At 38.1% G+C, this 15,851-nt stretch overlaps 1 protein-coding gene across 2 annotated transcripts in view; it reads right to left on the reverse strand.

Moving 5' to 3' along the window:
• IMPG1 (interphotoreceptor matrix proteoglycan 1) overlaps positions 1-15,851 on the reverse strand; it is a 145,506-nt gene that overhangs the window by 88,358 nt on the left and 41,297 nt on the right. For both annotated transcript variants that reach the window (XM_025382211.1, XM_025382210.1), the window contains 3 exons: positions 8,787-8,851; positions 5,711-5,814; positions 3,955-4,095 (listed from right to left, as the gene is read on the reverse strand). In XM_025382211.1, the coding sequence (XP_025237996.1) occupies positions 3,955-4,095; positions 5,711-5,814; positions 8,787-8,851 (310 nt within the window). The remainder of the gene's footprint in view (positions 1-3,954; positions 4,096-5,710; positions 5,815-8,786; positions 8,852-15,851) is intronic.

Genomic DNA, 15,851 nt, shown 5'->3' on the forward strand with positions numbered 1-15,851 from the left:
CCTCTCCAGGAGGGCTCCATGGCACTGGCTTGGGTGGAAGGGATTTATCGTTTGTGTTCATGCCCTCTTTGTGAACCTGTCTGGGATTGATTAAGAATCAACTTTGTTTAGGAGTGTGAGGAAGGCATCTAGGGAGGAGATGACAAAGGCCTCAGTTAATTCTGCTAAATAATCTTCTGGGGACCTTCTAGTCATGGAGCACTAACCACTAAATTGCTAATTAAGTGCCCAGTTAACCTTATTAATAATACTGAATGCACAGGGGCCTCCCTGATTCTGCTGGAATGTATGTTAACTGGGCTATAAAAAGGCAGCCGTGTTGAGTTCTCATGAATGTTTGCACAGGAGAAAGCATTCAGACAACAACTAAATGATTCCTTTTGACATTTGTATTAAATTGCCCATTAGGTTTATTGTGGAAATTAAATTACTGCAAAGCACTGTCCATTAATTCCTGATTAGGCCCGAATGTCTGTGCTAATGCAGGCATTGGGCTGTGGTGGGGCTGATTAGTTATCTGATGGCAGGCTGTGAGGTGGTTGGAGCCCTGCTGGGGAGCCTGGTGAGGGAACAGATGCTGTAAGCAGAGGGGTTCCATCTTAGAGAAATCAGTGACGACTGTGCAAACGGAACCAGCAGGACTGATGCCAGGGGTCTCTGGAACAAGATTGGTCAGGGCATACTCTTCTTTGGCTTATAAGTTTTTCAGAGGCTAGCAAGACATGCCTGTTTGGCTGGGCGTGGTGGCTCACGCCTGTAATCCCAGCACTTTGGGAGGCCGAGGAGGGTGGATCACCTGAGGTCAGGAGTTCGAGACCAGCCTGAGCAACATGGTGAAATCCTGTCTCTACTAAAAATACAAAATTAGCTGGCCATGGTGGTGCATGCCTGTAATTTCAGCTACTTGGGAGGCTGAGGCAGGAGAATTGCTTGAACCCAGGAGGCGGAGGTTGCAGTGAGCTGAGATTCACCATTGCACTCCAGCCTGGGCAACAAGAGTTAAACTCCATCTCAAAAAAAAAAAAAAAAAAAAAAAGAAAGAAAAAAAAGAAAAAGACAGAAGACATGCCCATTTGATGATGACACAGTAGTCCTTTCCCACAAATATTTATTCGGGAAAAATAGGAGGCATGGCATGGTGGTTAAGAGCAAGAGTTCTGGTGCCAGGCTGCCTGGGTTGGACTCTTGGTTTTGCTAGATAATAAATGTGGCACCGTTGGACATATTAATCTCCTTTCCTCAGTTCCCTCTTATAAAAAGAGGAAATAATATTACTCACTTATAGAATGAAAAGTTAAATGAGTTAGTACAGGTGAAGCATTAAGAAAAGTACTAGCTATTATGTCTATACACAGCAGTTTCGACTTGGAAAGGAACTCTGAAGTCATCTTCTACAATTTCTAAGTGAAGAAGTTAGGCTAGGGATCTCCAATTTCTCAGAGCTAATTTTTTTGGCAAAACCAGGACTAGAACTCTGATTTTTAAAAAACCCCAATATATTTGCATTACTCTACATCAAATTGTTGTAGGTGTTTAGAAAATTGACAATAGATCATCGAAGAGCCTATGGCCAGTTATTCTACTTTGAAGATATTCTGACTATATTAAGGAATTGCCAAAAAGAATGTTCCAAAGAAAAATAGTTTGTTAACAAATTATTCTTGAATTCATTTGTTCTAATAATCCATGTCTGAATTAGTTTACTGGTTCATAAATGCCCCATGCTGTCTTTTACTTTGACGTTTGTAGAAAGAATTCTTTACATTTTATTGACTGAATGCTGATGCAGAGAGAGGCTGGAGGTTAAGAATGTTTCACTTATTCATCTCCTCTCCTCTCCGGGTGAGAAGAGATATGTTTGAATTCTCCAAGTATGAGAAGGGGACCTGTTTGTTTCCTGGCCATGCTGAGTAAGATTCATGTGCACTCCTGTTGTCCACAAATGTAGTTCTTGGTTATATAATCTCATGGATGCTTCTATTTTCAGTTGCATTTATACAAATGATTACCGAGTAGTTAACTGCATCCCAAACTCTGTATTAGAAGGTTAGGCATCAGAGATTGAAAGAACAGCTCCTGTTCTCTAAGAGAAGCTCATAGCCTGGTGGCGATGAGTAGGGTGAATGAAGAGGGAGGAATAGAGACAGCAAAGGCCATAGACACATAAGCAAGCAATATCAAGAAAGGGTGTTGTGAAAGAAATGAGTGAGCCCAGGAGAGACACTGGATGCAGAATGGGTAGAGGAAACTTTCCATGTTGAAGTATGTAAAACAAGACTTGGGGAAGTGCGTGCTAGACAGAGCAGACAGCACATGTAAAGGCTAAACAGTCGGAAAAATTGGAAATAGTTTGCATTCCTGGAAACTAGAGTGAAAAGGAGGGGGATGATAAGGAACTGGTATACAGTGAGGCTCAAAAAAAAAAAAAAAGGCAGAGATCTTATTATGGCATATAGATGCCACACTCAGCATAGTAGCTGGATTTATCCTGCAGGGAATTGAAGAGCCTTTGAATTTAATTAGGGACAGACAGATACAATAAAGGTCAGAGATGGAAGAGACATCTTGGGAAAGCTCCTCAGTTTATTAATTGATGACATGGACAATATAATTGCCTTCCTCTTATCACCCATGAAAAATATTATGTATTTAAATTGCATCAAACTGTAAAAATAGAAATATTATGTAAAGACAAAATATGAATTAAGAATTTATATTTTAATCCAGCATCTTCTCTACTTGGTGCCTAATAGTCATTTTATTTTATTTAAATCTACTTTATTGAGGTATAATTGACATATCAAAAGCTGTCCATACTTAACATATACATCTTGATGAATTTGTCTATAAGTATATACCAGTGAAACCATCACCATAATGGTCGTCTAAGCTATAGAGCATCTGCATAATGTCTTTCAGTTAAATGAGATTTTAAAACCTACTAATTTTTATTTATTTATTTTAAATTTCATTCATTTATTTTTTGAGACAAAGTTTCACTCTTTCACCCAGGCTGGAGTGAAGTGGCGCAATCTTGGCTCACTGCCACCTCTGCTCCCTGGGTTCAAGCAGTTCTCCTGCCTCAGCCTCCCGAGTAGCTGAGATTACAGGCACCCACCACCACACCCAGCTAATTTTTGTATTTTTAGTAGAGACGGGGTTTTGCCATGTTGGCCAGGCTGGTCTTGAATTGCTGACCTCAAATTCCTGATCTGCCCGCTTTGGCCTCCCAAAGTGCTAGGATTACAGGCACGAGCCACTGTGGTTGGCAAAACCTACTAATTTTTAAAGAAAATATAAATGTAAACACAGTAGTCCCTTTCTATCCTCTGTGGAGGGTACACTCTAAGACCCCATGGATGCCTGAAATTGTGGAGAGTACCTAATCCCATATATGCTATTTTTTTTCCATACATACATACCTATGATAAAGTTTAATTTATAAATTAGGCACAGTAAAAGATTTACAACAGTAACTAATAATGAAATAGAACAATTGTAACAACATACTACAAGAAAAGTTATGTCAATGTGGTTTCTCTCTCTCTCTCTCTCAGTATAATGCCTATGTGATGAGGCGAAGTAAGGTAAATGGTATAGAAATTGTGACATATGTTAGGCGACTATTGACCTTCTTAATGAATTGTTTATTTCTGGAATTTTCAATTTAATATTTTTGGACTATAGTTGACAGGGTAACCGAAACTGTGGATAGAGGGGGCCGGTGGGGACCACTGCAGGTTTCGAGAATAGAAAAGCTGGAATAAAAAACTTCCCTGGAGATCCATTTGTTCTGACATGTTAGGACCCATTGTAATTTTGGTTTTCTTTTAAATGGTTGAACATGAATGACATGAGAAGCTGGAACTATTCGCCATAAGGGTTTAATGTCCTATCGGCTCCCACCTCTCAGTCACAGCTTGGGGTGTGGTTGTACCGGCCGGGTCTACTCACCTGAAGTTGGGACTTTCCTGCTAGCTCCTGGTAATATGGTGACTGAGAGTCAGCGAGCTCTGCCTTGAACCTCTGGTTTATCAGAGAGATGCTGAGCTCCACCCTCTGCTCCTCAGACACAGCGAGTTCTGTTTCTCTTTCCTGAGTTTAAAAAAAAAAAAAAAAAAAAAAACTCTGTTAACCTAAACTACAAATAGATGGTTATTTTAGATAATATATGTTGATACTGTCTTAAGAAGTGGATTATGAAGGCTTAAGTGTTTTGCAATCAAAATCCTTTTAACTAGCACTTAGAGAAGAGACTGGACTGGTTTAATGAGAATATTTGTTCTTAAATTTCACATTGAAACTAGTTAGAAAGTACTATCAAGCCAAGAGAAAGTTTGAAATTTCTCTCAGAAGGAATGATGTATTTGGGCCACCTTTGGAAGCAGGTGGCTAAGAACGGAGGCACAGTTCTGAGGATCTGGACTCGGCTCCGTCACTAAGGGCCAAGGGGACATCCTTCTTGCCTGTTGGTCTGGAAACCAGCAGGGGTCTCTCATTGCTCTGAATTCATATGGGTTTCCAGGGCACAGAGCAAGCCCAGAACTGGTTCAAACTTGGGTTTGACAGAGTTTTCAACCTTGGATTCCCAGAAGATACTAAGGTCTGTTAGTTTTCTTAAAAAAGTAAAAAATATATCTGCAGAAAGTTGAATATCTCTGGTTACGTACATTGTCTCTTATAGTGAAATTAGAGTTACTGAAGCTGAAAGAAGAGAACGGTCAATGGAAATTGCCCTGAAGGACAGAGCTCAACTGGATAAATGGTAGCAGATGTATTTCCTCCTCATTTCTTGTCACAAACTCCCCTCTGCCATGGGCGTGGACAATATTGCAGCCTCTTTAGTAGGACACAAGGAGGATGTGGATCCACGTTTAAAAGACCTCTGATGTTTGTTTAAAAGATTTTCATTCATTCAAAAAACACACATTGAGCATCTGTATGGGTGTAGCATGGTGCTAGGATCAATGGGACACTAAAAAGTCTGACATGCAGTATTCTTTGGAAGCTTACCATTTTGTCAGGCAAATTTGAAATTTCATGGAACATTTAAATGAATGTGAAATGAAATATTCTGGGGATATTTAATCAGAGAGAGCAACTTATATTAGCTTTTGAAGATGGGACATAGGGGTTGTGAGAAAACAGATGACAGATGAGTCATCTCATCTGTCAGAGTGGTGGCCAGTGCTCCTCTTTGCCTTAGGACACTGTGTGCACTGTGTTCTGTGTTTATTTTTCTCCAGTTTTACACATAGGATTTTGATCATTTTGATATCTATTTGACCTATTCATCCTGGACATGACTGAGAACAAAACCTTCACTCTTACTGTCAACATAGAATTATACTTCAGTGGCGAAAGAGCTTCATGATTGATTGATTCATTCATTCTAACACTTGGTAAGCACCAATACATTTAAGTTTTGTTAGGTGCTGGGGCAAAAAGGCCCCAGCACTCCATAGCTTATAATTAAATTGTTTCTTGTAACTCCTCCCCCTTTCTTCTAGGTCTCAATCTATGTTTCTCCTCTCAGTACCTAAGAAGAAGTCAGAATAAAGAATAGAACAAAGTCACTGACTCTTAACCGAGTGACAAAAATACAGCACCAATATTATTGAATGGATGGTTTATCCATTCTCTTTTCCTGTTTTGCTAAAGAACAAAAACAGGCACATGAAGAGCTAGATCGACTCTAGGAACTTCTTACTGTTGTAGGCATCTTGGTGTCGTTGAGTACATTATCGAGAATTTCATTGAGGAGGGTGTCATCAGGAGTGACAGGGGAAGGCCCAAGTGAGACGCTGGCAACATCTGTGAAAATTTTAAAAATTAAGGACACAAAAATGAGAACAGAGGAGTTTAAATTAGAATGATGTCAAAATTCAATATGCTTTTTTATCATTCTGAAATTTACAGATGTTAGATGCCTTCTGAAGTCATCTTTTTAAGATCACATAAATACGTTCTTAAAAAAATATGACTCATACTCTGTTCTAAATTCTTAATTCTTTCTATTAAAGACCCAAGTTTGGTGCTCCCCTGTATGTGTTATAGTTAAATGCTTTTGCTAGATGAGACCTGATTTTTTCTTTTTGATACTACAAAGGACACATAGGCAGATGTTTACCTTGAATTTGCTCTTCTGAGAGTTTTCTTAGAATACTACCCAAGTCTTTAAAATGTAGATTGCTTTAGCAATCATTGAGGCATAATATTTTAATCAGAAAATCCAAGAGATGAAAGAACATTAAGATGCTATGAATTTCACTTTTAGAACAGATCACCACAAACCATTTCAAATATGTGGCAAATGTTTTGATATTTTTAAAGATCTTCATAGAGTGCAAGTCTAGGTTCTATTCAAGCAAAGAAAAAAGCATTATTGTAATACAAATGCATTTCTATTTTGTAATAAATTACTATTTAAAAAATGCTCAGATAAAATAGTGTTATTGTTAATTGGTTTATATTTAGCCAGAAACAGCTTTCCATTTCAACCTTAATTAGGCAAAAACATAGAATGCCTTAGTTTATTCTTGTGTTTTAGAAAACAGGATATCCTGAAAAATGATTCGATCTTTCCTTACTCCCTGAAGAGCATGTGGTACCTGGGAATTGGCAGTCACAAGTAGTCACTTGTCACTGTGAGGCTCTGTGAAATAATTGCACTGGGTGTGAAATTGTGCTTCCTAGTGGGGGCATGAGAGCGGGTATCAGAATCATCTAGGCAAGATAGATTTTTGGCTAATAAAGTACATACCCTGTGGCATATCAGAACCTCAAAGGATGTGGTCCCTGGCATCTTCTCCTTCTGCCCTCATTGAAGAATCCTGCTGTGAGCAATTGGGATGGATGTGTTCTGTGCTCTGGACTTCACCAGACTATTGCCAATGTAAGGCGTCTTCAAACTTTGTAATTCTATGAATAATTGGTTTATGCTACAATTTTTGTTACAATAAGAAAGTGCTTAGCTAGTACCCTAAAAGAACAAATTTTTATTTGGCTATCCTTCCATTTTATTACCTTGAAAATATAAATTATTCACATAATTACCACTAAAAACAATTATTAGGTAGCCTGGGTTTACCTTCGAATGCATTCAGCCTCTTTTGGAGGTTTCTCACTCTTCCTTCACACCTAGGCACCTAGTAATATTTCCCAATCAAAATCTAATCTTGACTGCTCTGTGTGTGTACTTCAACCTCAGGTGTCCAGAAGTACTGGGTTAAATAATTCTAAAACATTTGTTGCTAGAACTCAAATATATGGTGGTGATATATCACATTATATTATATCAGTTGTCCACTCGTCCCTCAAAGTTTTTATTTAAAAGAATGAAAAATAATTTATAAGAAAGAGGTCATTTTAACTTATTGTAACTTATCTTACTAAATTTAATCTTGTTATTACACAAGTTTCCATCAGCTAAAGTATACTAACTACAAATTTAAAGTAGAAATACAAATTTCAATTCTCTTATTAATTTTGATTGTCTTCCCATTTAAAATGAAGTCAGTACAAAACTTCTTTTTACATGTTTGTATGCTCCTCCTCTAAATAATACCTTTTTGAATAAGACTTGATATTAGGTGTCACAGGTCAGATCTGAGCTGTTTATAAGTGGGAATTAACCATGCAGTTCTTCTTTTTATTGTTAAAAATGCATTTTACTGCTAACTATTTTATAATTAAAATTCAACTAGGCTTGTCCTATTATTATCTACAAGTCAGTCTAGAAATGATAAATCAGCTGAACTTAGGAGAAAACTGAAATATAGGCACAGCAGCTTACTCTGAAAGTCAGTAAAGAAAGAAATGGGAAACTAATATTGTCATTTATTTACAAATATCTATTTTCTCAATTTCTACATTTTAAGTTATCAAAAATTAATTTCTTAAAATCTTATTCACATTACTAAAAATCAAATGAACTGGGGAATACAATGCCCAGAGAATAGTTTTATTGTATATATTTAAAAGTATTCTTAGATTATATAGGAAAGTGGGAAGACTGCAATAGAAATATACATGAAAGAGAAATTTCAAACATCTAATATACACAGGAGAAATGATTTTCCTCTGCCTTTTGGCAAACTCTAGAATAAATAGTAATATTCAATATTGATAAGTGTTGTAATGAGACAGGCTCTTGTCTTTTCTGCCAGTGGGATATTTAAATAGTAACAAAATTTCTGGAAAACAAATTTGGCAAAATTTATTAAAAGCCTTAAAATCCATAGTGTTTGATTTAGTAACCTATTTTTAGAAATTAGTGATTTGACAGAGATTTATGTTTAAATATCTTAATTAAAACACTATTTGTAATGTCAGTTACAATGATGCAATGGTTAAGTTGATGACATCTGTATGGATGCAATAGAATGTTGCAAATCATTAAAATGATAATTTTGAAGAAATTTTAGTGGAACTATAAAATATCCTTTACATCGGGTTAAGTGGAAAAAATGACACAAACTCTAAGTAAAAAACGGTCTCAGTAACATGTGTATATAATAGAAGAAAGAAGGCAGAAAATAGTAAATGTTCATGATGGTTGCTTCCAAACTGTAAGATATTGAGTGGTTTGGTTTTACCTTTATTCTTTTCTGTATTTTCTGAGTTTTATACAATGAATTTAAATTATTTTACAAGGTTAGAAATATAAGCTAGCTTTGAGAAAATACATTTTAAACATTATCTTCAATTAGAAATTATTTTATAAATAACATGCTATCATGATTTGAATGAAAGTTTAGAAGCAAAGAAATTAGATCTAAGCTTACCTGTTGAAACCACAATGGTTTCACTAGGCTCTCCCAATGTCTTCTCTGTAGATACTTCAGCTTTTCTATTAGTGCAACAGAAAAGAAAGAAGAGGTGGTGAAAGAGAACTTGATGACAGTAGAGAATATACATTTGAATTTCTTATACTGAGTAGACCTAAAAGTTATAGGAAAACCATACTTTAAAACTGGATTTACCTGGTTTTAAATTACAGAAGTAATTTTTGAATATACTTTCATTGAGGAAAAATTCAAAAAACTCTCAAAATGATTATGTTTGGCTCCAGTGTTTTCCACTGGAGTGGTTTTGTGTGGTCCTGGGGTTCTGTGGTAGGCAAAGCTGGTCTTTGGGGCCTAATGTTATAGTTCCATTGCACTTACACTGTGTTCTTGACATCAGAGATAATTGATGACATGATCTGTGACTGAAATATTCTTGTTAAAATCTCAGACCCTCAAGCCTGCATATTCAGTCATTAAGCTTATCTAATAAAGTAACTCTTGTGGTTAAATAATGGGAAAGAGGTAGATTTCTGGGTAATACAGGTTTACTAAATCTGTATTCTGGGCACAGCCATTGCCTGTAATGGTAACTAGCCAGGAAGTTGGTGGTAGGTTCTCAGTGCCATGGAATGATGGTGTGGAAGAGATTCTAGGAGCAGATCCAAGGTCATGGTGTTAGAGCTATTTGTGTATAATGTTGGCCCATTCTAACAAGCTTTACTTAGAAAGGAGTAGTGGTGAGACAGCCAGGTGGGACGGGGTCCCCCACAAAACTCCAACCGGCCTGCCCAATGGGATAGAGCCTTGGGAAGTTTGCACAGTTTGCAGCCAGGAGGAGCCTGGCCCCTCCTCTTCCTGTGTGGAACCTGAGATTCAAGCTGCATGCGGGAAGCACTCTAGCAGGGACTCTGGGCTAGCAAGAGTCCCTGTTTTCCCCCCTTTCTTCCCTTCCACCCAGTAAAACCCTGCTTTACTCACCCTTCAAACCATCTGAGAGCCTAAATTGTCATGGCTGTGGGAGGGACAAGGACCTTGTCTTTAGCTAAACTAAGGATAAGTCCTGCAACATTTTTGGCACCCAATGTGGGGCTCGAGAAGCAGTGAGTGAAATGGGGACTCAAAACCTCTCATTGTTGCTTCTAAGCCTTTTCATCCTTAGATTTCTGAGGGTGGGGGAAACCATGCCCCCATACCCCATCGCTCCTGGGCATTTTCATGGCCCTTTCCTTCCTTTCTCGGGGTTGAAAAAGGAGCAGTGAGCAGCATCTCCCCCCTGCTCTCCCCTCCCTGCTGGGGCTGGGACACATGGTCTAAGGGTCCTACACAGCTGGCTGGCTTGTTCCCAGCCATGTGTCACTGCAGCAGCCTTCTGCTTCCCCGGCCAAGGGGTCCAGCTCCATTGGACAGTAATTAAACTTCTTCCCTGGTGGAGGAACTCTTGCATAAGAATAAGAGTTTCTTCTCGAGGCATTTTTAAACTTTTTTCTTTTCTTTACTCTTCCCCACCCCTTCTGCAGTTAACCTTTAAAGTTCTTATTCCCCTTTACCAGGCCAGACCTCCACCCCCAACAACTATCACTGTATTCTCTGCAAAGTTTTGGTTGTGAAATCAAGCCTCCATCGTGTTATACATCTTGAGGGCATGGCTTGTAATTCCAGTGGCAAGACTTTGTTTAGTAATCCTGCCTTAGGGGATGAGCCCTTTCTGGTTTGATATTTGAATGTTTTTCTAAATCAGTCTCTTAAATGACTGGTGTTTCTTCTGCCTGTCTGTGTGTGTACTGTGTGTAATGTCTGTCAAAGAGCTCTAATTAATTTGGCCTAAAGAAAGACAAGTACTTGGATCTAACTTTTTTTTAAGGAAAGTTAAAAGCTGTGGTACCTTTCAGTGCATGTGACTTTAATCTTTAAGAAATAAAAACAACCATAAAGATTATTGGTAAAATGAAGGTGTCATTAAAATGTAAATAGGTGAACTAAACTATGCAGGTCAGATGCAAGGTTTGCTAAGTGTTTTGAGGTTATAAACTGCTTTTTGGGTTTTGAGAACTGTCTTGTTGACTTCATAATAGGTAAGGCCTGGGGACATATGGAACTAATTACACCCTTAACTAAAAAGGCAAACCTCTGCTGCAGTTAGCACACAATTAAAGTAACTTACCAGGTTTTATCTTAAAGTTAAAAATTGTTGGGAGTTAACAATATAACATGTAATTGAAACTACTGAAAACAGATTTACATGCAAGGGGTGTAAGAACAGTAAAATGTGTTTTTATAGTAAAAGGTTATAAGAAGGCATGGAAATGTAAACTTTGGCCTAGGGTTAAAGGATTGTATTAAATTAGATGGAAAAAGGCTGAAGGTTCAAAGAAGTGCTGGAAGAATTGTGGAAATTACTCTTTCAGAAGAGTTTCTTTGTGTGAACATATTGACTAAATTCAAACAAAAGGTATTATGTGGTTTTTCCTGTAAATTGAGCATTGAGATAAAACCATAACAAAATTTTCTTCAGGCCCTAATCTGCTCTTTGGCAAAATTTGTAAAGAGTTATAAAAGGTTTTTGCTTCTTTAAGATTTCTGAGTCGTCATTTTGGCACAATAAATAATTTATGGCAATCTGGAATTACATTTCATAATATCAAGTGCTTTAAACATATTTAAAAGGCTACCCAAAATCAAACTTCAGTTTCAAAATTGTTCTTCTTGACACCTGGCTTTTTGGATAGTCTGGAGAGCCCCTGGAATGTCCAGAAAAGAGGTAAACAGGATTATTTGACATATTTAGGTACATGGGATTGTCAAAATGATGTTCAATCTTCTTTAGGTCATATCTGGGTAAATAATGCTGATCTATGTTCCAAAATTCTGTGGGATTTTGAAAATTCTAATGTCTAAAAGTATGCTATCAATCATAATTAAGGTTGTTATGTTAACTTATTGTAAACCACGGAGATAACCAAATTTGTCAATTGTTTCTATCTGTAACTACGCTGGACATTTTGCTATTCACAGACAGTTGCTGTCTTGCTTTTATCCTTTTCAAAAGATGTTTCATAATAAGCTGTAGGACTTTAACAGGTGCTCTCAAATACAGACTTCTGATAACTTTGGAGATTGTAACATTGAAATAAGGGAAAATGTACAGGACTCATGAGGAGCTGAAATGCTTAAGAATATCAAGCCAAACCAGAGTTAACTAAATGGACTGAACTCAGAAAGCTGAAGCAACCTTTTGACTTTTTCTTGGAATATTGCTGATCCTTGTTTTATTCTTCAGAGTCAAGGAAACTTATTTTGAACTATTTATAGCCTTTAAAAATTAAGTAATGTATACTCCTGGGATAAAAATTTGGAGCATGTTTGTTTCTCTCTGCCTGGTTCCTTTAGAATTTGGAAACTATCTGTGAGTATTCTTAACTTATGGCAATATAGTTGTTTGCATCAGTGCAATAAGAATCCATTTTTCTTTTGCAACAAGACACAATTGGAAAAATTGGGTATTTTATCAAGGCTTTGACTGAAAGTGTATGCTTCCCTTTAAGGAGTCCATCTTGACTTACAGAACCAATAAAAGCCTCCCAGTGAGGAAACTGGCCTCATACCCTTGTCTATGCAGTCCCTGTCGAGGGTCCTTGACCTATGGTCAGTAAAGAATGTCACTTTCTAACAGGTCCAGGAGCTCCAAGTTTATCTTAGGACCTTAAGAGGAGGGATCACCCAACTCACAAGCATTTGAGGATACAACCATAGCTGGGATCAGCATTTAAAGGTCTCACCTGAGATTCCTTGTGGAACAGACGTCCACCAAAACCAATCCAAAAGGCTTATGGAGAAATAATTATTATTGCTGCACTTTATGTAAATAATTAGGCCAAGTATAAAACCAAAGTCTATTTGCAAACAACTCAGTCCTATTATGATTTTGTTTTTAACAAAAATGAGGACTGGAGAGAGAGAAATTATGTTTCAAAACTTATACATTTGTCATTAAATTCTAAACTCATTGGTTGTTTTTAAGTTTTTGCCTATATTTTAGACTAACCCTGCTTCTTCTGTGAACCAACCAGCAATCTCTGGCTGCAACTCAGAAAGAACAAGAGGGATGGGTAATGTAGAAATCTGGATCAATTTCTAGTTCTGAGCAATTATCCTGCAAATCCTGCCAGGTGATGGAATAAATAGGGAATAAATAGAGTGCCCACCACACAGAGGTTTCCTTTTTGGGGAAGTAGGACCAAGGGAAGTAACCAAAGCCAAGCACCATGCACCCAAATTCTAGCAAGCGTAACTATAGCTACTAGTTATCTTGGTGTGTCACAAGACATCCTTTTCTCTCCCTTGTTGGAGGACTCAATTCCACAGTTTCACCTTAGCATTCAGCTTATGATAACGAGTCCATGGAACCCCCCGAGACATATTTTTGTCCCAAACTCAATTCCAAACTTCAGGTAAAAGCCCTAGGAAGGAAAACTGGATCTGAGGGATCCAGAGGCAAATGACAACAGAGGTTAAAAGGCACAGCACAGGTGAACATGGCTGATTCCTGCTGATTTAGCCAACCCCAAGCCTCCTGTTTTGTGGATAAAGGCCACGTTAATATCTGTGGTATAAATGAGGTCTAGGGAATTCCAAGGCTACTGACGGTAGCAGGGATAGAGACATAGGTGAGAGCAGATCATTTCCATTCTCTAAGGCCCTCCCTGCTTGATAGGTGCAAGCTCTTTTGGCATTCATGGTGGGAACTGACAAGGTCACCGGGATTTGGGGATGCAAGGATGGAAGAGGGAAAGAGGACACTCTTCATTCTCTCCCTCATGTACCCTGGGCGTATGTTAGGAAGAGAAGGAAACCAGAGATGCCTGCTCCCCTCTTTCTAGATGTGTAGCCATTCATCTTCAGTCTGCATCCCTTTCAAACGCATCCCAAACCCCTGGGACTCCTTTAAAAAATGCCTTATTTTTCCTTTCTCCTCCTCTGTTCCCTCTTCACTGATACATAATTGTGTCTTCATACTACGCTCCCCTCAGATGCATCCTCCAGACTGGAAAGAGTTAATTTCCCAAACCTTAAACTGGTTGTCTTAGGATTGGGCTCAGGGGAAAGGAAGCCAGAAGCCCAACATGCTGGCAAAAAGGGCCATCAGACTCCAGACAGTGATGCAACCAGAGCCTCAGACAATGACCCCTTCTGCTGGGAATCCTTAAATAGGCCTCTGAGTGAGCTCTGACTGCTGTTTCCCCAAAACAACAGCCCCTGTCAGCAGGAAGCGGTTTTGTCTTTGTCTTTATTCTTAATCCAGTGGTTAGACGTACTTCTTTAGAGTGGGGAAATGAGAGAGCCAAGTGGGGAGGGGGTCCCCGGAAAAATTCCAACCAGCCTGCCCCCTGGGGTAGAGCCTCTGGAAGTTCATGCCATTTACAGCAAGGAGGAGCCTGGCCCCTCCTCTTTCTGTGTGGAACCTGGGATTCAAGCTGTGGGTGGGAAGCAGTCTAGCTAGGCCAGTGTCCCTGTTTCCCCCTTTTCTTCCTTTCCACCCAATAAAACCCTGCCTTACTCAGCCTTCAAACCATCCACAAGCCTAAATTTTCATGGCTATGGGATAGACAAGGACCCCATTTTTAGCTGAACTAGGGAAAAGTCCTGTAACAATGGTAGTAATATCTTCTGAAACTCACCGAAAGGTTTGTTACTATAAGCTATTAGGTCCAAAGCGTTGTGTCTGCATTAGTATAATATAGCAGCATTTGACCGATATATTTGATCTAATTTTCTGTGGCTCATGATGATGGGAAGGCCAAGGGGAATGGCTAGGTGTTCTGGTGTTTTACAGTACAGTTATCTAGAATTAGTCATAGCCAATAGTATCACCTACATATTTCTGCCACACACAATTCTACCATATTGTTAATGTGTAATATACAAAATTAACAGATGTTAATCTGTTACATCAGAACAGATGTTAACTGTAAACATCGATGACTACAGTTGTGCACACAGGCCAGATAAAAATTTAGCCTCTATAGTGGAATTTGAAATCAGCTATTCTTGTTATTTTTTTCTGGTATTATACTACGTACTTAATAAATGGTTTTTATGAAGACCATATTTAACAACTCTCATTATATCAAACATTATAGCACGCATAGCCTAGACAATTTGTTTTTTACTTTAGAGATCTTTGTTTATAGTAAGATCTCCTTCCTCTTAATATCACTCTCATCTCCTTCTGTGTCTTGCTGTTAAAAAAAAAAAAAAAGAAAGAACCAAAATAATAGCTGGTAAAATGCTGGCTATCGCATTAGTTACAAGTCAACAGTCCATTTTGTGCAGGACCCTGTGATGATGTTTTCTTGCCCTTTACTAAAAGATGTGATTCTGCCATTAAACTGGCAATCTACACCATCACCAAGGATCTGTAATTTGGGAAGCTGAGCTACTCAGTTCTTCCACTGGCTTTATTTCAAAGTCATTTGAAATTGGCAGACTTACGGGTTAGTCAGGTGAGAACATTTTGTTTTGTCTTCTTAGAAAGGATTATAAGAAAAGATAATTTCTTTTCTTTTCTTTCTTTCTTTCTTTTTTGAAAACAACTTGGTAACCATAGCTAATGTGAAATGTTTGTTTCATGTTCCTTTCTTTCTCTCCAGCAATGCTGGCAGGTACAGGAATAGATGAAATGCTCCTATTTCCTTTTCTTTCTGGCTTGGGTAATTGTTCCTTATAGTTTTTAATGGTTCTCTGTCGAGATTTGGTACATTCTGTCGATTTTTTTTTTCCTATGGATGCACCCTGAGTTGCCTTCTTTTTCTTTTTTAAAAGTGGAGCATCAGTAAAGTATTATCCTATATTTAAATGAGAAGAATCAATACGTCTGTGTTTTGTGAACAAAGGTAATACTCTAGTACTAAGATTTTCCTTAGTCACATTATTTCTCCTGGCAATCTCTTTTTAAAATCTGTAAAAGAGTGGCTTGATAGACATAATTGATTAACAAAATATACGAGGATTTTGCTCAGTTTTGTACAGTAGGTGGGAAAGTATGAAACAGTTCCTGCCCTTGAG

Source organism: Theropithecus gelada, chromosome 4, assembly GCF_003255815.1.
Source record: "Theropithecus gelada isolate Dixy chromosome 4, Tgel_1.0, whole genome shotgun sequence".
Taxonomy (NCBI): Eukaryota; Metazoa; Chordata; class Mammalia; order Primates; family Cercopithecidae; genus Theropithecus; species Theropithecus gelada.